We start from the raw sequence: 26,156 nt of genomic DNA, 5'->3' as shown, positions 1-26,156 counted from the left end.
CTGGAACCACCTGGGCTCCTGTCAGAGCAGCGGCAGCGTTAGATTCTCAGCGGCACAAACCCCACTGTAAACTGCGTGCGAGGCATCTAGGTTGTGCTCCTTGAGAATCTGATGCCTGAGGGTCTGAGGTGGAGCTGAGGCGGTGATGCTCGTGCTGGGGAGCGGCTGCAAATACAGATTATCAGTAGCAGAGACGTTTGTATAATCACTTCATTATATATTGTAATAATAGAAATAAAGTGCACAATAAATGTAAGGCACTTGAATCATCCTGAAACCATCCGCCCTTCCCCAGGTCTGTGGAAAAACTGTCTTCCATGAAACCGGTCCCTGGTGCCAAAAAGGGTGGGGACTGCTGCCCTAGAACTGCTGTCCCCAACCCCCAGCCTGAGGACCACCAGGAACTGGGCCGCAGGAGGTGAGCGGTGGGCGGGCGAACGAGCCAGTGAAGCCGCACCTGCACCCACGCGCCCCGCACAGCTCGTATCACCGCCCCCCAGCCCCGTCAGATCAGCGCGGGCATCAGACCCCCATAGGAGCTGGACCCCCACTGCGAACTGCGCAGGGAAGGATCCAGGTTGCGCGCTCCTTGTGAGAATCTAATGCCTGATGCTCCCACGTGGAGCCGAGGCGGCCACAGCCCGTCCGTGGAAAAACCGTCTTACACGGTTCTCGGTGTCAGAAAGGTTGGGGGCTGCTGCCCTAGAACACAAGTGTCTTGGCTGTTATTTCCAGCATTGGCCACATGAGGGCAACTCTTTCCATCTCACAGGCCTCACTGCGTTTAGCAAGGACGCGGGGCCGGCTTCGCCTTCCCCCGGCCCCGCCTTGCGGGCAGGGGTGGGCGTGCCGCGTTCAGGTCAGTCTGCTGCTGCTCTGTGCCCGGGGAGACCTGGGAAGACGACATAGACTAAGAACCAAGCTAAGAGGGGAAATACCAAAGAAATACACAGCTCAGGCCGGGCGCGGTGGCTCACGCCTGTAATCCTAGCCCTCTGGGAGGCCGAGGCTGGTGGATCGCTCAAGGTCAGGAGTTCGAGACCAGCCTGAGCAAGACCTCGTCTCTACTAAAAATAGAAATAAAAATTATCTGGACAACTAAAAATATATATAGAAAAAAAATTAGCTGGGCATGGTGGTGCATGCCTGTAGTCCCAGCTACTCGGGAGGCTGAGGCAGGAGGATCGCTTAAGCCCAGGAGTTTGAGGTTGCTGTGAGCTAGGCTGACGCCACGGCACTCACTCTAGCCCGGGCAACAGAGTGAGACTCTGTCTCAAAAAAAAAAAAAAAAGAAATACACAGCTCAGGTGAAAAAAACGAACACATTACAACTCTTCTTTTCCTTCCGGTTCCATCTACTGCCTGCCTTTCTCACTCTCTTACGTCTCTCTCCCGCAGCAGGCCACGCGAACTGCAAAGTGAGCTTAAAGTTTTTTCTATATTTTAATTTAAAAATGAATTCAACCATTTTCTTTCAAATTCTCCATGAAAATCCAAAGGAAGCTGTTACTTTTTTTTTTTTTTTTTTTGGAGACAGAGTCTCGCTCTGTTGCCCAGGCTAGAGTGAGTGCTGTGGCGTCAGCCTAGCTCACAGCAACCTCAGACTCCTGGGCTTAAGCGATCCTCCTGCCTCAGCCTCCCGAGTAGCTGGAACTACAGGCATGCGCCACCATGCCCAGCTAGTTTTTTTCTGTATATATATTTTAGTTGTCCATATAATTTCTTTCTATTTTTAGTAGAGATGGGGTCTCGCTCTTGCTCAGGCTGGTCTCGAACTCCTGAGCTCAAACGATCCTCCCGCCTCAGCCTCCCAGAGTGCTAGGATTACAGGCGTGAGCCCCTGCCACCGTGCCCTGGCCAAGCTGTCACTTTTTACTTATGCATATTATACAAAGAAAATATTTTCTTTTTTTTGCGGGGGGGAGGGCAGGGGGAGACACGCTGAGCACCTCATCCATTTCATCACACCCACTGACCTGCCTCCACTGCTTCACCAAGCCCTACAGGCACCTTTCCCTCCCCTGTTCCAGTCAATCTGTCCTTCCTGCTTCCATTTTTCCTTCCAAAATACCCTTGCGACCTTAGAGGTTCTCTTCCTGTGAACCCTTCCCCAGGCACAGGATCTATCTCCAATTCTGAATTATCATCATTCTCTTTTTCTTGTTCCTGGTACTGGGCAGCAAACCTAATGTTGCAAAATCACAAAATCCCACTATCTTGGTCCAGTACAAATTAACATTAGCATTGGCTCAACACTGCTGCTTGGCAAACTTCTCACTCTTCCTGATTCTCTGGCTACAGAACTGCTGAGAAAGTGAGTCCCATCCACTGTGAGCACCATTTCCCCTTCTCTTCACATGAAAATGTCTGAATCTACATTATCTCCCTTCCTTTCTTAGATGAAGAAGAGAGTCTCCTTCTTTCCAAAGTAACATTGAACTGTTCTGGCATCTCCTGTCTCCCCCTGCCCACTATGCACCCAGCAGCCAGAGCAATTATGTACAAATGAAAACTGGACCAGCCGATACTCCTGCTTCAACAGCACCAATGGCCTCTCAGTGCTCCCAGAATCACATCCCAACTTCCTGTCAAGGCATGTTATAAGGCCCCAGGTGTAGTGGCCTCTGCTCAAACTCAAGCTCAAGTCACATTCCTTGACCATGTCCAGTTCTTTCCAGTGTCTGGGCTTTTGCACATTCTGGCCCCCTTCCTGAAAGCCCTACTTTCCTACTCATCTGGTTCGTTCCTTCTCCAACTTCAGGCCTTGGCTTTCTTTAATGTTAGTTCCTCTCAGAAGTCTTCCCTAATCACTCAAATTAAAACGTGACCCTCCCCCTAGTTCCGTATCTATACCTTTCAACACTCCCCAAAGGCACCACTGAGTTCCTATCTTCGCATTTTTTTTTTTTTCTAAAGGAGACAGGGTCTTGCTGTCACCCAGGCTAGGGTGCTGTGGCATCCTCATAGCTCATTACAACCTCAAACTCTTCGGCTCAAGCAATCCTCCCACCTCAGCCTCACAAAGTGCTGGGACTACAGGCGTGAGCCACCGCGCCTGACCTACCTTTGCACTAACAAACTCTTAGGTGCTGCTCCTGCTGCTGCTACGAAGCCCTTTTGAGAACCAGTTCAAGAGTTTTGGTTGTTGCATTCAGCACTGGCCACGCAAGCGGAACTTATTACACTCTCAGGGCATCTTTGAGTTCCCTGTGGCCACGGGCTCTTTCCTGGTTTCTAACTTTCTCACTGTAAGTTTCCCCTAACGTGCCGCTAGCGTATTCCTAGCACAGTCCCGTCCTGGCTATCATGCCCCCGTAGCAGGGATTCTTTGGCCATCTTGGCCACATTTTACAGACTTGGGAGGAAAACCCAAAGACACTGGAGTCAAATAAACAAGGGTCGTGACTGTCACAGTTCTACCTCCCCGCAGGCTGGGCGCCCTTGTGCAGGCCAGCGCTCTCTGGAGTTCCCTCAATAGGAAGGGGTGGACAAGAATCATCACTTTTAAAAAACACTCCTGTAGTGCTCATTTTGTACCATGTTTGTACATGACTTGCAGGCAATAAAGGTTCAGTTTTAAAAATTTCTGCCAGTGAAATTCCCAAGCACTACCATGTAAATGTGTTATTTTTTTCCTTTTTGCGTTTCATTTCCATGCTGCTCTTTTCTGGAGGGGCCCATATTTAGGTGGACTTTTTTTTTTGTCAGGGTCTCACTCTGTCGCCCCTGGGTAGAGTGCCACGGTGTCATCACAGCTCATAGCAACCTCAAAACTCCTGGGCTCAAGCAATCCTCCTGCCTCTGCCTCCCAAGTAGCTGGGACTACAGGCACAAGCCATGATGCCTGGCTAATTTTTTCTATTTTTAGTAGAGACGGGGGTCTCACTCTTGCTCAGGCTGGTCTTGAACTCCTGAGCTCAAGTGATCCTCCCGCCTTGGTGCTAGGATCACAGGTGTGAGCCACTGTGCCTGGCTTAGGTTAATTATTAATCCCATTACATAGTATGTATGCTGAAGGAAGTAATGAAATTTGTGTCCATGGATGAAAGTTATTTTGGAGCATTTGAAGTGCTTGTAGTAAAATTAATGATCAAAAACTTGAAATGCAAGTTTTGGTGTTCACTTTATAAATAACATTCCTATATATTTTATGTATCATCTCATGTACACTAGCGAACTGAAAATTTAAAGTGTAAAGTGTGATATGAAATACATATAATAAAAATAAAGAATTTAAATCACCTTACAAATAATTACAAATCTAATCTCCTAATAACCCTACGAGGTAGGTACTTTTTTCACCTTCATTCTACATATGCGTGTACAGGCACCAAGAGGCTAAGTGGCTTGTCCACAGTCACACCCCTTGTGGGTGGACTCGAAGCCTGGCTCCTCACTCTTCTTTGATAGATCTTCATACAATTGTGGAACTACTTTGCATTTAATATACTTAGTCAGCTACTTGGCACAAGACTCTGATTTTTTTTTTTCCTTCAAATTCCTCAAGAGGGGCGTCCCCTAACTGTGCTTGCACAACTATCTCCACACCAAACCTTCACTTCTAGTAAGAAACTTGTACTTGAGCCCCAGTATTATTTATTCACTTGGCCAGAAAATAATTTCCCAAAATTAGATGCCCAAAGCAAGTCTTAACCAAACAGCTCTTCGTATTTCCCTTGAACTGGACTCGCCTCCTGATCATTCTCTTCTCCTCCCAACCCCACATCAGCCCCTCCCATCCGTCCTTTCCTTTCCATCTGCACCTCCCTTAGCTGGCTCAGCATTCAGCTTCCTCATTCCCACACAGAAGCTGTGGGTCCCATGCCCATCACCACCTAATACCGCTACCAACCACTTACATTTTTATGTTCCAAACCCATCTCCCCAACCTAAATCTAAGAAAAATGGCCACATTCCCACATTAACTCCCAACTAACTTTTTCTTCCTTCCCAAGCTTGGATCTGTTCTTTTCTTAGTTTTGAAAAATGGCTCCCTGTTCCCTGATTACTCAAATCATTATTTTTCAAGGTCCACCCTCAGATGATCCTGCTAAATAACGAAGGCCTGGATCATCTTTCCCTCCTTTGAACATGTGGCAATTTGGAAATCTGGAGTCCCACGTATCTGGTGATTAATTGCATCCCACTGTGCACTCAAAATGTTTTTCAGGTCTTCTCTAGACTATGAATGAAGGCAGACCTTTTGTCTTTTCCCTTCTTGTATACCCCACAGTACTGTACATGCTGGCTGGCTGATTTAGCACTTTCTGAGAGGATCGGAACCCTGGTCCCTGACCACAGGGTGGAGCACCTCCTCATTCATGAGGTTAGCGTGGACAGTGGAGCGACCCAAGTGTGCAGGATGGAAGGTGAGAATCACTCTCTCTTTTGTCTGAAGGGCTGGGGGAAGGGAGGTAGGATCCTTACACAGCCAACACTGTCTAAGTTCAGTAAGACTGCAAAAGAGATCAATTTGTGCTAGCGCAGAAGAGGAGATATTAAAAGCTGCTAGAGAACTGAATACAGCAGATCAAGACTGAAAACAGTTCCAACTCCCATGAACCTCTACACAGTGACAGGGCGACAGCAGCTCTGTTCCTTTATTTCTCGCCCTCGGACAGGCAGATCCAAGTTCAGCAGCGTTCCTTTCCTGCCCCCGCAGTCCCCATCCAGACAGGAGGCTCCTGGGTTGAGTAACGGCACAGGCTTCAGACGCCGGCCGCCAGCTCTGAGCTGCAACACCGGCAAACAGCAGCAGCACTGCGAGGCCGGGGCTGGGCTTGAGGCTCAGGCTGCGCAGAGGCGGCTTCCGAGTGCTGCCGGTCTGGAGACAACAGGCCACAGAAGCTTGCGGGATGCAGCCCCACAGCAACGAAAGTGGTCACCGCTGTCTGGATAGAGGATGTCAAGGGTAAGGCCAGCTCAGTTCTCTCAAGAAAAGTGGGACAGGCAAGTCTTTCAGAGAAACGGAAGCAATCAAAGTGGTATCCTGGTCACGTCAAGACAAGTTTCTGCCTTCAGGTGCCTGAGTCGCTGCCGGGCCAGCTGCAGCCCAGGGCAGTCTTCCGAGGAGAGAGGGAGAGGGCAGGGGAATTCTAGGCCATGTAAGCTTGTCTCTTAGGAGCCTTCCAGGAAGGAAAGCTCACTCTCGGGGCCGGTTGACCATGACTTCACCCAGGGCCTCCAACACCTCCCGCTTGTAGTCCTCGAAGTCGCCATCGATTTGGCTGACACTCTGCTCCTCCACCACCCACAGCTGGCAGTTGGTTTCCGTGATGAGTCGCGCATCATGGCTGACGACGATCACAGCTTTGAAGAAAGATGGCAAGAGAGGGCAGGGAGAAAGGATGAAGAGGAAAATCAGAACACAAAAGAAGTGAGCCCTAAAGGACAATACAGCTCAGTACCCAAGGGGAGAAGGGCCTGCTCCGAGCTGACTCACCACCCTTGTACTCGTTGATGGCTTCCCCCAGAGCATCGATAGACTCTATGTCCAGGTTATTGGTTGGCTCGTCCTGTGGAGCAGGAGGAAGCCCAAGGCTGAATGCTGTGACTCCTACTCCCACTACTGCTACCCCACCCCGCTCCCGCAGCCCAGCTCACTCACCAAGATGAGGACATCAGGCTCCCGACAGGCCAACTCCGCAAACACAACTCGGGCTTTCTGACCACCTGTGGCAAACGAAAAGGAGGTTCTCACACCTTCCACTGCCGTGCATTTCTGTGCCAGTGTGTCCGTGCCGAGGCCGCCCCATTCCTGGCCCCCCCACCTTTCTGCCTCCAGGTACGGTTTGTAGACATGAATGGTAAGGAGGAGGCCCCTCCCGGCCCCCTACAGCAGTACCAGAGAGCTTGCAGATCTGGATGGTGTGGGCATGACTCTCCAGGCCAAAGCGGCCCAGGCACTTGCGGGCGTCCTGGTAGGGCAGGTTGAAGCTCCGCTGCAGGTATTCGGTGGGCGTCTCCTCCATGTGCAGCTGCTCTGCATACTGCTGGTTGAAGAAGCCAATTTTCTGCCCGAGAGGAGAGGGAGGTGGTCAGTGGAAGTCATACCTCTTCTATCAGTGTTTCACTCCCTAATTCCCAAAGCCAACTTACCAGCCGATGGTTCTTTCTCATTTCCCCGCGGGTCTGCAAGGGAAGCACAAGTGGTAAGAGTAGGGACGGGGCGAGGTCTTCCAAAGGGAAGACACACACCAGAAATGGGCCGGAAATGAGCATGTTTGAGAAAAGGAATGTAGACGTTCTCCCTCACATGACAGAGCAGAAGAGGAAGGGGCAAAAGGGGCATAAGAAAAGAAAGAAGGCTGTAGAGACGAGACAAGCAGGAAGAACAGCGACAGCCAGAAACACCGACTTCCCAGACGGTGAGACTCACGACAGGCACGCTGTGTGGGGAGCTAAGTTTTGGGGGACAATCTAATAACACCTTTCTAAAGATCTACAATCTGTGGCGTGAGAAAATGGCCCACCCAACACTGTTGGAGGAAGCAGAAATGGCTACAACCTTTCTAAAGCACTCTATGGCAACGTATTACAAAAGGTCAAATAACACATATGATTCTAAGTATGGAAAAATGGTTGATGTATATATATTTTTAAGAGACAGGGTCTCGCTCTGTCACTCAGGCTGGAGTGCAGTGGCGCAATCACAGATCACTGCGGCTTCAACTCCTGGGCTCAAGCGATCCTCTCACCTCAGCCTCCCAAGCAGCTGGGACTACAGGCATGTGCCACCATGCCCGGCTAATTTCATTTTATTTTTTAGAGACAGGGTCTCTCTATGTTGTCCATGCTGGTCTTGAACTCCTGGCCTCCTGCCTTGGCCTCCCAAAGTGCTGGGATTATAGGCGTGAGCCCCTGCACCCAGCCTGGTTGATGTACATTATCTAGAAAAAGCTAGCTATAAAACAATTCTAATGATAGCCCATTTTTGTTAAAAAAAAAAAACTGCATGCACATTTGCAAAGGACAGGAGAAAGCTATCCACTAAAACGTTAATTAATACTGGTTATCAAGATTTTTCTCTTGGCTTAGGCAACCTCTAATCATTCTACAATGGACATATATTTCGTGTCTAACCTAAACACATATGCGGGTGCCCCCATTCCAACTCCGATTCTCCTAGCTGTCCTCCCTCAACCCATCTAAACTCTTCTCTTCCTCTACAGCCCTCTTAGGGAGATGAATCATCTTCGATGAGTTCTGAATGTCACTCTGCAGCGCCGAGAAGCCCGAGTCTAGCCTCTGGCGAGCAGCTGTGCCTCACGCCTCGCACGCTCTCCCTTCTTGGTCGCGGGGCTCACCGGCGTCAGTTTGCCGGTCAGCAAGAGGAGCAGGGTGCTCTTGCCCACGCCATTGGGGCCCACGATGCAGACTGCGAGAAGGAAGACAGGTGGTCAGACCGAGAGGTCCTCAGACGCTCTCGCTGTGGCCCTGCCCCCCATCCCTGAGCCACCTGACAACTTACTCCTGGAGTCCATGTCGATGCCAAAGTCTAGGTTCTTAAAGAGTGGTTTCTGCCCCTCATAGCCAAATGTCACACCTGAGGGCCAGGAAAAGAAGCCATTTATATCCTTTTCTGTGCCCCCGAAGGTCCCCCTGATGTCCTGGCCTTGGAGAAGAATGGCCCCAGTCTTGGTGGAGAGCTTGGGGTGCAGGTGCTTCCGCTGGGAGCCGGCGGCACTCACCGTGCAGACCCAGCACCGGAGGGCTGAGTGGCGGGGGGTCGGGGAAGGTGAATCGCACAGTGTACTCCTTGGGGCGCTTCAGGAGCTCAGGGGCCTCCTGGGATTCCTCATCCTGGTTTTTCCGTCGGCATTTCTGCTGCTTTCGAGTCAGGGCTTCCTTCGTTTGCTTTTCCTAGAGAGGAAGAGGAAAGGGAGAAATGCACACCCTGCACGGCATTCCTCAAAGCATAGGCTGTCCCCAGGGTCCCCTCTTCCTCCACTGCCATGAGAGAGGAGCAGCCCCCACCCAGGAAGCCCCAGGCGCTCACCGCCTGCTTGGTGGACTTGCCCCCCGCCTTCAGCTCCTTCAGCTTTTTCTCCTGCTTCTCGTACTGCTTCAGCAGCTCCTTCTGCTTCTGCTGGTACATCTTCTTGAAGGTCACTGGGGCAGAACAGGATGGGCGTTGCTGTCTGAATCCTGACGAGATCTAGCTCATCTAAATACCCACATGGACCCTCCCGCCCTTCCAGGCCTCTTTCTGAGGCTCATCTCTCCCCTCTACCACACGCTGTCCTCCTTACTGTAATTGCCCCTGTAGTAATGGAGCCGCTGGGCGTCCAGATGGATGATGTCAGTGCAGACGTCATCCAGGAAGCCCTGGTCGTGGGACACGATAAGCAAGGTCTTCCGCCAGCCCTGGAGGTAGCTGGGTTTCAGAGAAGAGTGCGGGAGTGTCACAATGGCCAAGTGCAGTCAGGGAAGCAGACAGACGAGGGGGGCAGGGAGGGAAGGGGAAGGTCTGGAGTGAGAGCTGTCAAGGACGCAGTGGAGAAGAGCTAGAGGAAATGAGGACAGGGAGGGGAGGGGAAGGGAATGAATGACGCCAACGCCGTAATCAACGGCAACGCACTTGTTGAGCCAGATGACGGCGTTGAGGTCCAGGTGGTTCGTGGGCTCGTCCAACATCAGCAGCGTGGGCTCCATGAACAGTGCTCTGGAAGGCAGGCGGCAGAGCAGCGTCAGGGAAAGAAGATCCTTCCTCGGGGAACTGCAGAGGAGCCTCTGACAGGGAGAGCCTGCGACTAGGAGAACTCCTTCCCAGGCTCCCCTCAGAGAAGTCCCTGGGCAGGATATGTCATGAGAACACATACCCCCAGGGAGGGACAGAAACGGAGAAAGACCTCGAATGCTCATGATGCGGATAATGAGAGAAAAGCTGGCCTTGAACTTCCCTACTGGCCTTGGCAGAATGGGGAGAAGGAAAAGGGCCCTGGTGATCAAGGTTGGAAGGGAGGGTGGTGATGTGGATGGCCCACCTGGCCAGAGAGACACGCATGCGCCAGCCCCCCGAGAACTTCTGTGTGGGCCGACTCTGCATTTCAGGGTCGAAGCCCAGACCAGCCAGGATCCGCCGTGCTTTGGCCTCTGCAGCTGCCGCCCCGGTGGCCCGCAATTCCTCATACACCTGGGAGGAGGGAGAAGAGGACACATGTTCAAGGGCCCCAAGGACCCCTGAGTCTTACCTGTGTCCCCTGCGCCGTCTCCTCTACCTTCTCTAGCCTCTCGGCAGCTGTGTCATCCCCCTGTTCCAGCCGTCCCTGAAGCTGACGCTCCTCTTCCAGCAGCTTCAATCGCTTAGTGTCGGCTCGCAGAACAGCCTGCACTGCTGGTGTCTCGTCCGCCACCACCTCTGGGGCAGGGGACAGCAGTTAGGGAGCCTCAACGGCCTGACAGTCCCAACCCTCCTTCCCTTAAGTGCCATTTCTGGTTTGCCTAATCCTGCCCAGCTCTTTGCACGTGTTCCAAATCAAACGTTCCCAAGTCCCTCAGTGACTCTCCTTCCCCTTGTCCAGCACCCCTTTCCCAACCCCATCTCTCCTGCGCCTCTTCAGCTCCGTCACTGTGATTCCTGCCATCCTTGGCCGGCTCTGCCACCCCACCCACCCACCCGCCCAGCCCTGGTGCCGCCCGCCCGCCGCCTCACCCTGCTCACACAGCAGCACGTCGATGTTGGGGGGGATGCTCAGCGCTCGGTTGGCGATGTGCTTGAGCAGCGTGGTCTTGCCCTTGCTGGGGACGAGAGCCATCAGGACCAGCCCACCACCGAGAATGTCCTCTGCTCCCTCCAGCCCCTCCTCTCCTCACCCATTGGGTCCCACTAGCCCATAGCGGCGGCCGGCGACAATATACAGGTCCGCGTTGACAAATAGCTCCTTGCCGTGGGCCGAGATGCTGAACTTCTCCAGCTGCAGCCATCAGGGAGGCAGCGCCAGAGGGAAGCGACAAGCACATGAGAATCCTCTCTTTGGGACAGGAGCTGCAACTCTCTCCCTGTAGGGAAGCCTCTGACAAACCGATCCCTCCAGCATAAGCCCTTCCTTTGGCCAGAGCCAGGCCCCTTCTCTGTCCCTGGCCTCTAAGGGGAGCCTCCCACACCCTAGCCAGCCCAGCCTGCCCTGGCCTATTTCCCTCTGAGGGTGCACCCCTCTACTTCTACTGGTTTTTCTATCTTCTTGCTCGAGTTGAAAGATCCCATGGTGTGGAAAATAACTCTAACTTTTCTTCCCAGTGACCTAACCCATCATGCCCTGCTTCCTTGGCTGTCACAGCCTCAGGGGAGACGAGGAAACTAGCTCTTCCCTGGGGGAGCAGGTTGAGGGGCCCTTCAGACCTTACCTTGATGTCAGATGCATTTTCTAACATGGCTTGGCGAGAGGACACCTCTGCCTGGGACACGGAGAAGTCATTTTCAGCAGCATTGGCCGCTTTTAATGAAGCCACCTGGCGCTCATACTCCATCTAAGAAGAAGAAGATACTGCGTTTGAAGCCATAGTCTCCCGGTTCCCATCACCGGGACACAGCCTGTGTCATCAGACATCAGGACGAGGTCCACAGAACATAATTCTTTCCTTACTCCAACTGTTTGACTTGGAGTAGCCCCCAAAGCTCTCCTGCCTCCACCAATCATGTCCCCTAGTTGACATATGAAAAATCCCCTTACATTTGACCATGAAGAACCAAATTCTTACCTGTTTCTTCAGTTTTTTCTTCTCCTTTTTGCTAAGGTGAGCATAGGGATCATCTGCCTTAGAATCTCCTTCTTCTTCCTCTTGCTCATCGGCTTCTCCTTCTTCCTCTGAACCCTGTGAGAACCAGGCATGAGAAACATTAGGGCTACCTTCTAGAACTCAGATTTCATATAATCCCTCCACCCCCACATTCATTAGCCAGCTCTTTCCCTTTTCCACCCAGAACCCTAAAATACCTCGGGATCCTCTCTCATTCTCATACCCAGCCTGGTCTCCTTGCAGTCTTTTACCAACTGCAGTTGCCAGGAAGGGCATAAGACAGATGGTATGAGTATGTATGTATGAAATGTAACAACATATACGTCACTATAAATATAATTTCCAACACAACATAACTGAGGGTTACATGCAAATTGAATTTCAAAAGAGTTTCATTTGTATCAAATGAGTTTCTGTGGTTTACATGTTCACATGCAAAGAAAAGATGAGGTAGCCCTGAGGGACAGCCAATGAAGAATCTTAATCTCCAAGGCGCTTTCCTCTCTGGAGCAGGTATTGCAAACTATGGCCATGGCCCAAATCTGACCTGACGCCTTTTTAAATATGTCCCGTGAACTAAATGGTTTTTGCATTTTCAAAGCATTGTTAAAAAAAAATATGTGACAGAGATTGTATGTGACTTACAAAGCTAAAAATATTTGCCACAGAGCCCTTTATACAAAAAGTTTGCCAACCCCGGCTCTGGATGGTAACAATAGCCCAGATCCCGGCTCTCCTAAAGAGCCGCAGAGCCCGGCCCTTCGCCCCACCACTCCCAGGGTCAAAATACACACCCGCTCTGCCTTCCTGGCCTTCTCTTTCCCTTGTTTGGGAGGCTCCTTTTCTTTTGTTATTTCTTCTTCTTCATCCTCTTCTTCATTGGCCAGAGCAGCAAATTTACTCTGAGGCTAACAGAGAAAAGACAACTGGGTGAAATGCTTTCAGGCCTGAGACTAAAACTTCCCCTCCTGCTTGTCTGTGTCGCACCTTAGCCTTCCCTCTCGACTTCTCTTCCCGTGCCTGTCTGCCCTTGAGCCCGGGCTGCTGTTGTTCCTCAGATACAGCCTGGAGGAGATAAACACAAAAATTAATTTGCTACCTTGCTGCTTTATAAGCATTTCTTTCAGAGTCTACTGTGTTAACTATACAGATGGTCCTCAATTTATGATGGGGTTACATCCCAATAAACCACAGTAAGTTGAAAATACCTTAAGTCAAAAGTGCATTTTGGACTTTTTTTTTTTTGGAGACAGAGTCTGGTTCTGTTGCCAGGGCTAGAGTGCCGTGGCGTCAGCCTAGCTCACAGCAACCTCAAACTCCTGGGCTCAAACAATCCTACTGTCTCAGCCTCCCGAGTAGCTGGGACTACAGGCAAGCGCCACCACGCCTGGCTAATTTTTTCTACATATTTTTAGTTGTCCAGCTAATTTCTAATTTTTTTTAGTAGAGATGGGTCTCACTGTTGCTCAGGCTGGTCTCGAACTCCTGACCTTGAGCGATCCTCCCGCCTCGGCCTCCCACAGTGCTAGGATTATGGGCGTGAGCCACCTCACTCGGCCTGCATTTTGGACTTTTGAAAGTTTCAACTTAACGATGGGTTTATCTGGACATAACCCCACCATAAGTCAAGAAACATAATGAATGAATGAGTATGGCTTTCGCACTATTATAAAGTAGAAAAATAGTCATGGAACTATCTACACTGAGTGCTGCTGGGTAAAAATGAGACCAAGAAAAACCTTATCCTCCAGCTTGAGACCAGACAGTAAAAAGACAGCTGGAGAACACCATCAAAACTAAGGGACTGTGAGTCAGGCGAGTGCACACTGTGGGTAGGGCACTAGCACTGGAGGGCTTGCTTTTTTTTCTTTAGCCAACTGACTGGGGCTTTAAGGAGGGCTTGAGAGGGCAAATGCTGAGAAGAGGTCATGGACAAGGGCTTGGAGAAGGAGGGAGGAGGGAAGTAGGAACACAAAGAACAAAGGCTTCACCAGGAACACAGTCAAATGGGATGCCAGGAGGTGATCAGGCTGGTCTGAGAGGTATACACGGCAGAGTCCCAAGTGGAAGAGCAAGAACCTGAGGGCTTTTGTTTTAGACTCTGAATTTAAAGGAGAATCACTGTAGATTTCTGAGCAATGAAGAGAATTCATATTTTTACAAGATGATTTAGATATCAAAAGCAAGAAAAACCTGGAACAGCTAGTTTAAAAGCAGGAAATTGCCACACCACGGCCAGCAGGTGCTAAATGAGGTAGGAGTGACCAATCAAGCCACCACTTTCACCTTATTGATCCGATTCTTCTCTGGCTTGGCAGGCTTAGGGGGATGTTTTTCTTCCTCCTCCTCTTCCTCACTCTGATCCTGAATCAGGGCTGCAAAAACATTACCACCCTAGAGGACGAAAGGACCACAGAAGTCAGCGGACGGTCAAGGCTGCACCCTTGGTGTCTGCTGACCATGCAGAGGGCTCACCTTGGTCTTCTTCCCCGCTCGAGCTACCGGGGCAGGCACTGAAATGACAAAGAGAAAAGAAGAGCTTGGAAAGAGAGTTACAGTGCCTGGCTCTGCACTTTTATGCAACGCAAAGATCAGCGCATGAGGCATCACTCTTCCTGACTCGTGGATTCTGGTATCCATTCCCCTCAGGTTACTCACCCTCGTCCTCCTCATCGCTGGCTGGCACCGACAGTTTCTTAAGGCGCTCCATGAGCTCTCTCTCCTCGCCATCATCGTCCACATCCTTCTTTCGCCGGGCTTTTCGGGTGTCTCGCTTCTTTTTTTGCTGCTGAAAGAAAAAAGAGTGAGAGTATGAAATGCAGGTACCTGCTGTATTTCTGTGCCACAGAAAGTTCCCCATCAGCTGAGTGAACCAACACGGGCTGGAGAGGGGTCATGGGCCCCAGACGCTTCCCAGGATTGGTGGGCCGCACGGCACTTGTACCTGCTGCTGCTGCTGTTGCTGCTCCTTCTCCTTGAGCGCTTTCTCTTCCTCGCCAGCCTGTTTGTCTTCTACTGCCAGTTCTTCAAAGAACTATAAAGTGAGTTCTGATATAGGTAAATACGGCTCCAAGACCAACCAAGCCGTTTCGTTTCTGCCATACACAGAGGCCTGCTGGGCCGCCATTCCACCCTCGCCTCTCCTGCTCTCTGGACAAGATCTTGTCTCCTTCCTGGGACCTCCCACCTCCTTCACATGGCCATTTGTTTTGCTTGAAAACACCCACACTCGTTTCTCATCCTCAACCCTCATTTTCTCACCGTCTTTTTGGTCTTCTTGTCCTTCTTTCCTTTCTTCACCACTTTGTCTAGAAGGTGAAGTGGACATTATGAATGTTTGTCTACAAATTCCAAAGCAGTCTGATCACCCCTGCAAAGAGCTGAGACTTCTATCCTATTTTGCTATTCTTCTAGCTCAACTCTCACTTCCTAGGCATTTGCACTGTCCCACAACTCCTGCAGAAATAATCATTCCTATCTCCATTCATTCCTCCAATAAATATGATTTACGAAACAGCTCCCATGTGTCAGCTATTGTGCTAGTGTAGGGGATACCACAGTGAGCAAGACAACTGTGGTTTCTTCTGGAGATTATAGGCTTTATGAAGAGAGATTTTTAAGTAGGGAATTAATTACAAGTGTATTGAAAGTTCCCAAACAAAAGGTGAGCCTACTTGGTGGGGAGAAAAGGGACTGGCCTCATCTCTGTTGTTGGCCTCCCTGAAGAGATGGTATTTAAGCTAATACCTGAAGTATGAGGAGTACAGGTACAGGGTGCGGTTGCGGTGCTGCACACAGATCCAGCTGTGAGAAAGCACACACTGAGAAACGGAGGGTCGGCATGGCGAGGCTCAGGGACTGACGTGCAGAGTGGTGCACAGCAAGGCTGGAGCGAGGGCTCTGTGATCAGGTTAAGGGATGGGGGCTTTATCGGTATGATCACCCTCACACTTTAGAGTCTCACTCTGGATTCAGAGAGCAGCAAGGATGGGAGGGAGGAAGTATCGTGGGAAATCTGTCGGGAGGCCATCGGAGTAGTTGGGAAGAGACAACGGGGCTTGGTCTAGGCTGCTGGCAAGGGGAGGGAGACAAGCAGAATTCACAGGGTGGGGGAAAAGGTGGGAAATAAACAAGAGCACTCAGAGATGACTCCTATGTTTTTAGCTGGCAAAGTCAGTTGGGCTGGTGGTAGCACTTATTAATTCAGAAGATAGTGGAGGAGAAGGTCCCTTCCTTCCCCGCCACCCCCCCCCCCTGCACGGGGAAGGGGAGAAAGAAGATATTATGAATCCAGTTTGGGATATGCTGTTTGTAAAACCTACAGCCACGCAAATAGAGTTATCTGGCCAGGCAGTGAACACCCGGGTCTGTGCCCCACCTGCTCTGCTCAAACGTTATCACACCAATCACGTTGTGTCATATTTACCCGTCTGTGTGCCAGTCTTTCATCCTAGAGAGTGACCTCAGAAACTGTTTAGCTTGTGCTCCCAAGGAGCAAAGTGGGAAGCCAGTAAGTTCACTGACTGAACAAATCCCAGTCCTCCCTCTGTCCATCCCTGTTTCCCTCAAGACAGGTGACTGTGTCTAACTCCCTCCCTCTGCCCTGCCAGCCACGGGGGCGGCCGCCAGCAGCCCCATGACTTCTCTTCATGGCCAGGCCCATCTACCACTGTCCCTGTCATACACTACTATGTAATTATGCCCCCAAAATCATTTAACTTTAGAAAAAAAAAATTGATGGTGTCTTCCTATCTACTACTTCAAGTATTCTTAGACCATAATTCCATGCATTCCACAGTAAGCATTCATTCAGGATTTTATACAGCACCTACTGTGCCAAAAAATTGGAGATAACGAAGGACAATCCTTATAATTTAGGACATCACAAACTAAAAGCTCCCTTTCCTATCTTTTCTGTTTCCCTACCCACACCTCTGTTCCGGACACTGGCTTCTTCCTGATCCTTGACTAAGCCCCAGGCATGCTTATGCGTCTCTGCTTAATCTGTGACCTCCCTCCAGAACACACCGCAAAGTCTGAGCCAGTACCGGGTGACTAGTGTGATGGAGTCGGAAAGACGTAAAACTAAAAGGCAAGGAGTTCGAACCTAAAGACACCAAAAGGGAGGATCCACTGAAGCACCTGAGAAGGAATGACATGATCAGCTCACCTTGACAACACTGAGGAGTGACTCATCCCACACACTAATTTCTCCCCGAGGGCTAACAACCATACCATCTCTCCTTCTTTTACATCTCTTCTGTACTTTAAACACCACTCTGATCCACCTGACCTGACCAGAGGGAGAGTAAAGTCTGTACACAGGTTCAACTGTGAGAAAAGTATGATCCCCAAGGAACTGAAAAGGTTAAGTAAGGCTATGGCTATACTGTGTTTTCAATCTCTCCTTCTCTAATCTCTTCCATCTTGGTATTAGTATATTGCTTAAGCTTCTCCTTCAAAGAGAACTTTCCTTAACCATACACCACACCCCGCCCTCCACTGCTGTTTTCTATCCTTGTCTTTATTGAGTCTCTAAAGAGTAACTCACACTAGCTCCACTCTCCACTTCCTCATTTCCCATTCTTTTTTAAACATACAACAATCTGATCTGGGTATAATCTCCTAACGGAGGCTACGTTTGCCGAAGTTGCCACCAACTCCTTAGTTCCTCAACCCAGAAAGTATTTTTTGATCCTAATTTTGCTTGACTTCTCTGCAGCATCCCCACTGGCTACCTCCGCAGCCTTATTTTTCTCCTCTCCTGCCATTACTGGACTTCGGGTCCTGCTTGCTGCTGGCTCGCCTCCAGTTTCTCTGGCTGCCCGTCTTTCTCAATCTCATCGCCTCGGTCTCCTTCCCTGCCTGCTTCCCTTTACTGCTGAAGTTCTTTTGGGTTTCCGCCTTCCACCTTCTTTTTACTTCAGTCTGCATACACTCTCCAAGGGACTCCTCCAGATCCAACGCCTGTATCTTCATTCCTAGTGTAGATCTCTCTCTCTCCAGCCACTAAACAAACTCCTTGTCATCCCCTCTTAGAAATTCTTTAGAAATCTCCAATTCAGCATTCATTCATTTATTTATTTATAGACAGAGTCTCACTCTGTTGCCCGGGCTAGAGTGCCAAGGCATCAGCCTAGCTCACAGCAACCTCAAACTCCTGGATTCAAGCAATCCTCTTGCCTCAGCCTCCCGGGTAGCTGGGACTACAGTCACATGCCACCGTGTCCGGCTAATGTTTTCTATATATTTTTCGTTGTCCACCTCATTTACTTTTCTAGTAGAGACGAGGTCTGGCTCTTGCTCAGGCTGGTCTCGAACTCCTGAGCTCAAACGATCCACTCGCCTTGGCCTCCCAGATTGCCAGGATTACAGGCGTGAGCCACTGCGCCTGGCCTCCAACTCAGCATTTAAAAACAGACCGTATCTCTTCCTACTTTCCACCCTACAGCCGATTACCACTTTCAATGAATGGTCTACTACCCACTTACCCACTGAGTTACTTAAGTGAGTGTCATCCTTAATTCTTCTCCCTTTAGTCAGTGCCCAGTTCCAGGCAATGCCAGCTCTTTAGTGACGCTTTAGTCTTCACTGTCTTGGCTTATTCCCTTACCACTTCTCCTCTGGATCATTGCTGCCTCCTAAGTGGTTTCCCTAGCTCCATCTTGACCAATTCAAGGCCATTCTCCACTGCTCAGTGTTTTCCCGATCAAATGATCATATCATTCCTGTGCATTTCTGTGGGTCCTCCCTCTTAATGTTTTTAGGATTAAACTCCTTGGAATGGCATATAAAGCCTTTCATTATCTGTCTCCTGCACATCTTTCCAAGCCCATCACACTAGTCACCAAGCTCTAGCGGGACCAACCAGGCTCACCTACGTCTCTACCTTTGCACAAACTTCTTCGGCTTGGAATGTGTTTCCCTTGCTAACTCATACTGATCCTTCAAGGATGAAGTACATGCTGCTCCTCCCTCCTACAGTCCCACAGCATTCTCAATGACATTCATCACACCCTGACAACCACTGCTGGTGAATGCTCTGTGCTCTCCACGACACTGGGTGCTCACTGAGGCTTACTGCTGTCTCTACATTTCCAGTTCCTTCACACAGTACCTGGTGTACAGCAAGCATCCAACAAATGCTTGTAAAATTAGTCACTGTGCACCTACTGTTGTTATTTGTGTCCATTTTCTCTCCTCTTTAAAGTGCCTGCAAGCCTGGGAGGATGTCTGCATGTTGTTTTCCCCCTTCCCAAAACACAGTGTGTATATATACACACACATATAGCGCTTAGTTAAAAACAGGCGCTCAACAAACATTCGCTGCTTTTAAGCAAACCTTAATCATCATTCCAAAATCCAAAATCTACACTCTTGCTCCCGCTGAGTCAGATGGGTGTCCTACGGAAGAGCCCATGACGGAGTCACCCTCTCTCGAGAGGCAAGTGGGATCACAGGCTCCCCGGGGGCGCGCGCAGGGGGGAGGGAAGGTCGAGGCACAGATTATATTGCTATATTCCTGTGTGGCGGGACGTCCAAAAGAGAAGAAAGCAGGACGTTTTCACTCTCCCCATCTCTCCCTCGGTACCATACGCTCTTCCTCGTCTTTTGCCCACTCCCAGTTAAGGTCACGTGCGACACCCAGGTATCTTCCCTCTCGCCCCCACCCGAACCCCACTCGTGCCGAGGCAAACTCCGCGCGGGTCCCGACACGCATGCGCAGTAGCCCACGCACGGCCCGGCCAGTCTCGCGCCCCAAGACCCTGTCCTGAGTCACGCGCACTCCTCGCTCTCTTCTTCTTCCTCTTTCGTTTCCTCCCTGCCTGCCAACCTCACCTGCGGGGCTCGTGCCCTCTCCGTCCCCGATCCACTCGGGCTCTGGCGGCTGCTGCTTGGGACCCTTCGGCATCGCGGTGGCAGATACGGATACCCTGGCGGCGCCCGGCGCTATTTCCGCTTCCGGCGGCTGGAGTCCCGAAAGGGGCGGGCTCTCCGCCCCCGCCCCGCCCCCGCCCCGGCCCCGCCCCGCCCCTGGGGCACAGGTGCGAGCGCAGCCGTCATCTCGGGGGCGCGGGTGCAGCCCGAGGGAGGCGTGGCCTTCAGTGACGTGGCGGGACCCGCGTCCACCTGCTCCCGTCGCGTCCGCGCAGCGTTTATGACCTTCTGGGAAGCCTGACCCGGTGACCCTGCGACGCCGCGAGACTAAAGGAACGAACATCATAATTACAGCTAGTACGAAGGAGTTGCAGCATACAGCATACTTCTTTGAAGCAGATGCTATCTTCTACCATCCGCTTACGTCTGGTCAAAGGCGGGACAGACAGCGGGGTCCACCAACTAAGGAAGCCGTCTTGTGGGTCCAATGTTGAGATGTGTCACAAAGCCCCGAACTCTAGCCCAACAAGCAGAAATCACGGTGCGGTGATTTTTTTTTTTTTTTTTGGTAACAGCTTTACTGAGGTATAATTGACATACTATAAACTGCACACACGATAAAATGACATACAATAGACTGCAAAGTGTACACTTTGATAAGTTTTGACATGCATAAACCCATTAAACCATCATCACAATCAAGACTTGGGCTCATTTCTAACTCTACCACTTAATAGGTTTGGGAGCTTGAGCAAGGGCTCCAGTAGCCCTGTCAGCTCTCCTTAAACCACAATCATGCCTTTGTCCCCACTGTTGCCTGAATTCACTCTTGCCAAGGTCAAGAGATCAGGGGCCAGTTCTCTGACCTCATCCTACTCTCCCGGCAACATCTGATACACTTGCTCACTCCCTCCTTCCTGTGTTTTCTTAAGAGACACTGCTCTCTATGGGTCTCCTTTTCGTCTCATGGGCTGCTCCCTTACCCCTCCTTTGCTGGCTTCTCCTCCTAAGGTCTAAATGTTGAAGTGCATCAGGGCTCAATCTTTGAAACTCTTTTTTATCTAGACTTACCATCTATGTGTCATGACTTTAAATAACACCTATAACTGATGAAGAGTCCCAAATGTCTCTTGCTGGCCCCAACTTCTGCCCTGAGCTCCAGGCTCATGAATTCAACTGTTTACTGGACATCCTCTCTGAGATCTCTAATAAATGCCTCTAATTAATATGCATAAAATGGAGCTCTTGTTTTTACTTTTTTTTTTTTTTTTGAGACAGAGTCCTACTCTGTTGCCCAGGCTAGAGTGCCGTGGCGTCAGCCTAGCTCACAGCAACCTCAAACTCCAGGCTCAAGCGATCCTACTGCCTCGGCCTCCTGAGTAGCTGGGACTACAGGCATGCGCCACCATGCCCGGCTAATTTTTTCTGTACATATTTTTAGTTGTCCAGATAATTTCTTTCTATTTTTAGTAGAGACAGGTCTCGCTCTTGCTCAGGCTGGTCTCAAACTCCTGACCTTGAGTGATCCTCCTGCCTCGGCCTCCCAGAGTGCTAGGATTACAGGCATGAGCCACCACGCACAGCCCTTGTTTTTACTCTTAAAGCCCGTGTCTCTTCCAGGCTTCCCTACATCAAGAAATCCACTACTTTTCACTCAGTAATTTGGGCCAAAACTGGAAGGTCATCCTCTTTCTCCATTGCCCTCCCCTAACATCAGCAAGCCATGTCTGCCTCATTCATTCATTTGTTTGTTCAACAGAAATATTTGAGTGTATGGTATGTGCCAGACACCCTTCTAGGCCGTTGGGATACCACTGAATAAAAATCTCTGCTTACATTCCTAGCAGGGGAGATAATGTTATAGATAAAAGAAAATACAGATCAACGTAAAAAGTATCAGGAAGGCAGGTTGTAGTACTAAATAGACTCTTCATGAGGCCTCAGTGAAGTGAAATTCAAACAAACCCTAGAAGAAGGTGAGTTTTGGCCACATGGATTTCTGGGAGAAGAGTCTTTCTAGCAGAAGAAATAGCTGGGGCAATGTTGTTCTATGGCAGGGGTGTACTTGGCATACGTGAGGAACAAACAAGAAAGAAGCCAGTGTGGCTGGAGTGACATGAGTGAGCAAGAGTTGTTGGAAAGGCCAACAGAGAGGTAAAGCAAGGTCTGGATTGGGAAAGGTCTTTTAGGTCATTTTAAGAATTTTGGCTTCGTCTCTTGATTAAAATGGAAGTCATTGCAGGGTTCTGAACAGAGTAACATGACCCAAGCTACATTTCAAAAGGGTGACTCTGAGGGTTATTCTGAGAATAGACTGGGAGATGGCAGGGGTGGGCAGAAATGACAGAAGCAAGGAGACCTATTCGGAGGACCAGGGTCATATTAGTGGAGGTCATGAAAAGGGCTGGTTTCTGGATTTTTTTGAGACAGAGTCTCACTTTGTTGCCCGGACTAGAGTGAGTGCCGTGGCATCAGCCTAGCTCACAGCAACCTCAAACTCCTGGGCTTAAGCGATCCTCCTGCCTCAGCCTCCTGAGTGGCTGGGACTACAGGCATGCGCCACCATGCCTGGCTAATTTTTTCTATATATATTTTTAGTTGGCCAGATAATTTCTTTCTATTTTTAGTAGAGACGGGGTCTCGCTCTTGCTCAGGCTGGTCTCGAACTCCTGACCTCGAGCGATCCTCCTGCCTCAGCCTCCCAGAGTGCTAGGATTACAGGCGTGAGCCACCACGCCCGGCCTGGATATATTTTTTAAAAAGAGCCAAAAAGTTTTGTTAATGGACTGGAGGTGTCAGGTATGATAAAAAGAATTAAGGATGACTCCAAGGTTTCTGGCCTGAGCAACTAGCAAGATCGAATTGCTATCAACTGAGACTTTAAAACATAACCCAAATCTTACCACTTCTCTCCACCGCTACCCCAGACCAAGCCACCCTCCCTTCTCCCCTGGACCACTGCAGTGGCCTCCTTGTTGGCCTCCCTGCTGTCATTCTCAGTCTCTAGTCTATCCTTCACACCTACAGTCAGGGGTAGTTTTAAAATGTAAATTATTTGTTCAAAATACTCAGAATAAAATCCAAATGCTTTACCCAGCTTACAGGGCTCCGTATGATGTGGCCCCGTCAAACATCTCGATCTCATCTCCACAATCTAAGCACATTGGTCTTCACACCCCCCAGATTCATTTCTGCCTCAGGGCCTTTGCCCGTGCTGCTCCCTATGCCTGGAATGTACTTCCTGCACATGTTCATATGGTTTGCTTTCTTGTTTAATTTAGGTTTCTGTCTACATGTTACCTCCTCAAAGAAGCCCTTTCTCAACCTGTTTAGTATCAACTGTTCTCTTCCCCCGTCACTCTCTAACCTCTTCCTTAACTTTGTTTTCCTTCAGAGGACTTACTACTTCAAATTATATTACACACTTACTAATTATCTATCATCCTCAATCTATGTAAGCTCCATTTGGGCAGGGACCCTGTCCTTTTCATTTATATATCTCCGGGCGCTAAAACAGTGCCCGCCTTAGAGTAGGCACTAGAGTGTTCATTGAAAGCATGTGAAGCTTAAAGAAGACAGTGCACGTGAAGAGCTTAGCGTGGTACCTGGTGCAGAGCAAGCAGCCACACGATGCCACACTCAGACATCTCCCTGCCTCTCTGGCAACCTTCCGCAGCCTCTTTGTCAGGCTTATCCTCGTCCTTCTTCGCTCAGCTCAATGTCAGAGTTCCTCAAGGTGAAGTCCTGGGCCCTTTCTTCCCACTTGACATTCTCCTCCCTGGTGATTTCGGCTACAGATTCCTCAGGGAGGTCTATCCTAACCACCATGTCTAAGTAGCTCCCCAACCACTGTTGTCTGTTCAGCACCCCATTTCCTTCCTTTGTATTACTCATCACAACCTGTAGTTACCCATTTGTTTACTTTTGAGAAAAACAGCCCCTGACAAATGGGAACTGGCCTGACACTAACAGATAGGCCTTGCAGTTCTTAGCAGCTAGCTGACGCTCAGAGCTAGGCCGTGGGGCTCACTTGAACATAATCTCACGGAACACCAATGTTAGACAAGGTCATTCTGTGACTGTAATGAAGTGAGACAAACTTCATGATGTTGTCTATGCACAGACAAAAACAAGGCCACTGTGCAAACTACAAAAGTACCAAACAGTTCCCTCTTGGCTAAAATGATAGAATGAATGCTGGCTGGCTGATTTATTTATTAATTTTTAATTAATTATTTATTGAGACTGGGTCTCGCTCTAATGTTGCTTTTTTATGTTATCGCTCTAGCCATATTTCATTCTTTCCTCTTTCTAGATAAGATGAAGATGTGCAATCATGGAATTGCCTGTCCTTCCTGACAGCACCCAAGCCAGAACAATTCCCTGCTTCTTTGAAAACATCTAACACAGGCCAGGCACAGTGGTTCGTGCCTGTAATTCCAGCACTTTGGGGGACCAGGGTGGGAAGATCACTTGAGGTCAGGAGACTAGCCTGGACAACACAGTGGGACTCCTGTCTCTACAAAAAAATTTAAAAATCAGCCAGGCATGGGGGTGTGCACCTGTAGTCCCAGTTACTCAGGAGGCTGAGGCGGGAGGATCATTTGAGCCCAGGAGTTTGAGGTTGCAGGGACTTATGATCGAGCCACTGATCGATCCAGCCTGGGTGATGGAGAGACACCCTGTCTCAAAAGGAAACCCTCTTTTAACGAGATAATCTCTGCACTGCAGAGTTAATAAACCCAATTTCGTTTGATCGCAGGTGGGTTCCTGGTGGTCTTTGCCTGGAGGGCGTTGACACCTTCGCTGTCTTGTTCTCTGTTGCATTCCCCCAATTTTCACATAGCGAGTGGCAGTTAGAGGCTGTTCATCCTACCCTAACATTTTTACCAACAGAAAGCCCCTGATATTTTGCTTAGCACATGGCTGCCAGAACACACACAAAAAAGAGTACTTTTCCAAGAACTAGGTAGTGGCCACGGGACTAAGTTACAGCCAGTGGCATATAAGCTGAAGAGCTGTATGTTAACGTTGAGGAAGTTTCCTAAAACAAAACTGGTGTCCTCTGCCCTTCCTCCTTCCTGGGGCTTTGAACATGGATGAGGAAGCTACAGCTTCACTTTGGACTGTGAACAGGAGTTTATGATTGTGTATCTGAAAGCTGGGGCTCCGCGTTCTGAACACCTGAGGACCACGTGGTGGCATGAGTGTCACACGTGCCTTGGACTGTCTATGTCTTGACTCAGAAATAAAATTATCTTGCTTAAGATGAAGTTAGGGTTTCTGTTACAACTGAACTTGATGAACCTGATGGAGTGGGACACGGGTGCTTAATACTTAGAGGGAATGAATTTATCCGCGGTCGTGGCTTCAACCACCAACATACGCAGATAACTCAGATTTGTCTCTAGTTCTAATCTGAATACCAAAACCTGTATATCTAACTACCTACTTTATATTTCTGCCTGAATGTCTTCAAAGGCAGATCAACCTCAACCATTCTAAAAGCAAATTAGTGGCATTCTGCCTGTTTTCTTCCAATACCTTTCTTTTTAAATGTCACTTAGTTACATAAGCCAGAACTACCCAGAGAAACCTAAAATACTTTTGTTTTGACCTGTCATTTCCAAACGTCCGCTTTTCTCCAGCTCCACTACCCGGGTCTATGCCATCACCACGGCTCAGCTGTACTATTGAAGTAACCTTCTAACTTCCAGGTCCAAGCCTGGCCCTCTCTCTACAAGTTAGTTTTTTTTTTTTAAATAAATTTTTAAATTTTTTTTTGAGACAGAGTCTCGCTCTGTTGCCCGGGCTAGAGTGAGTGCCGTGGCGTCAGCCTAGCTCACAACAACCTCAAACTCCTGGGCTTAAGCGATCCTACTGCCTCAGCCTCCCGAGTAGCTGGGACTACAGGCATGCGCCACCATGCCTGGCTAATTTTTTCTGTACATATTTTTAGTTGTCCAGATAATTTCTTTATTTTTAGTAGAGATGGGGTCTCACTCTTGTTCAGGCTGGTCTCAAACTCCTGAGCTCAAAGGATCCACCCCCCTCGGCCTCCCAGAGTGCTAGGATTACAGGTGTGAGCCACCGCGCCCAGCCTACAAGTTAGTTTTTTTGTAAAACCATTCTAATCCATGATGTTCACCTGCCTAAAACTCTTCAAAGGCTTCTGTTTTAAGAAAAGAGCCAAGTCCTTGTGTTCTACAAGGCCCGGAGTGGTCTAGCTCTTCTCCCTTGTCTTCTACTTTCCCTAGTTTTCTTAGCTCATCTTCCCCTAGGTCTTTTAGAAAAACCTTGGCCTCGACTTCTCTCTCCCACACCACCTCCTGTCTGTCCTTCAGAGCTTGTCTCAGATGTATCTCCTTCTCTGACTCCCTTCACTGCAATGTCCCTTTCACCATGCCTCTCCTGCCCAGCACTTTTGACAGGTGTAACTTTACACCTTATTAGTGATTATTTGATGAACCTGTCTTCCTCAGATTTTTTTTTTCTATTCATTGGTTTTGGCTCTTGGTCATCTCTAGCGCTTAGCCAGC

General features: G+C 49.5%; 1 protein-coding gene across 2 annotated transcripts; it reads right to left on the bottom strand.

Annotated features, from left to right (window-relative positions):
* Positions 1-5,560: 5,560 nt before the first annotated feature.
* Positions 5,561-19,716, bottom strand: ABCF1 (ATP binding cassette subfamily F member 1). Of its 2 annotated transcripts, none has more exons than XM_045541539.1 (25): positions 19,579-19,716; positions 15,001-15,047; positions 14,684-14,773; positions 14,398-14,527; positions 14,215-14,252; positions 14,026-14,133; positions 12,727-12,804; positions 12,534-12,647; positions 11,701-11,814; positions 11,347-11,469; positions 10,816-10,916; positions 10,655-10,740; positions 10,221-10,360; positions 9,987-10,135; positions 9,581-9,664; positions 9,252-9,376; positions 8,999-9,111; positions 8,691-8,862; positions 8,471-8,545; positions 8,307-8,377; positions 7,099-7,131; positions 6,845-7,013; positions 6,608-6,672; positions 6,443-6,515; positions 5,561-6,309 (listed from the first exon to the last, which is right to left on the bottom strand). In XM_045541539.1, the coding sequence occupies exons 1-25, from the start codon at positions 19,649-19,651 to the stop codon at positions 6,143-6,145; spliced, it is 2,538 nt and encodes an 845-aa protein (XP_045397495.1). In that variant the 5' UTR covers positions 19,652-19,716; the 3' UTR covers positions 5,561-6,142. The 2 variants fall into 2 exon arrangements, with proteins under 2 accessions (XP_045397495.1, XP_045397497.1); XM_045541541.1 differs by having other exon boundaries at positions 14,398-14,524.
* Between the last annotated feature and the right edge of the window lie 6,440 nt (positions 19,717-26,156).

This window comes from Lemur catta, chromosome 2 (genome assembly GCF_020740605.2).
Source record: "Lemur catta isolate mLemCat1 chromosome 2, mLemCat1.pri, whole genome shotgun sequence".
In the NCBI taxonomy this organism is placed as follows: Eukaryota; Metazoa; Chordata; class Mammalia; order Primates; family Lemuridae; genus Lemur; species Lemur catta.
The sequence above is the reverse complement of the archived record's forward strand: the minus strand, read 5'-3'. Positions and strand labels throughout refer to the sequence as shown.

Excerpts from the sequence above, each read along its gene's own strand:
- ABCF1 (XM_045541539.1), bottom strand. The coding sequence starts at position 19,651 with ATGCCGAAGGGTCCCAAGCAGCAGCCGCCAGAGCCCGAGTGGATCGGG. Across the intron at positions 15,048-19,578 it reads AGAGGGCACGAGCCCCGCAG|ACAAAGTGGTGAAGAAAGGA; the intron begins GTGAGGTTGGCA and ends TTCACCTTCTAG. Across the intron at positions 6,673-6,844 it reads CCAGATCTGCAAGCTCTCTG|GTGGTCAGAAAGCCCGAGTT; the intron begins GTACTGCTGTAG and ends CGTTTGCCACAG.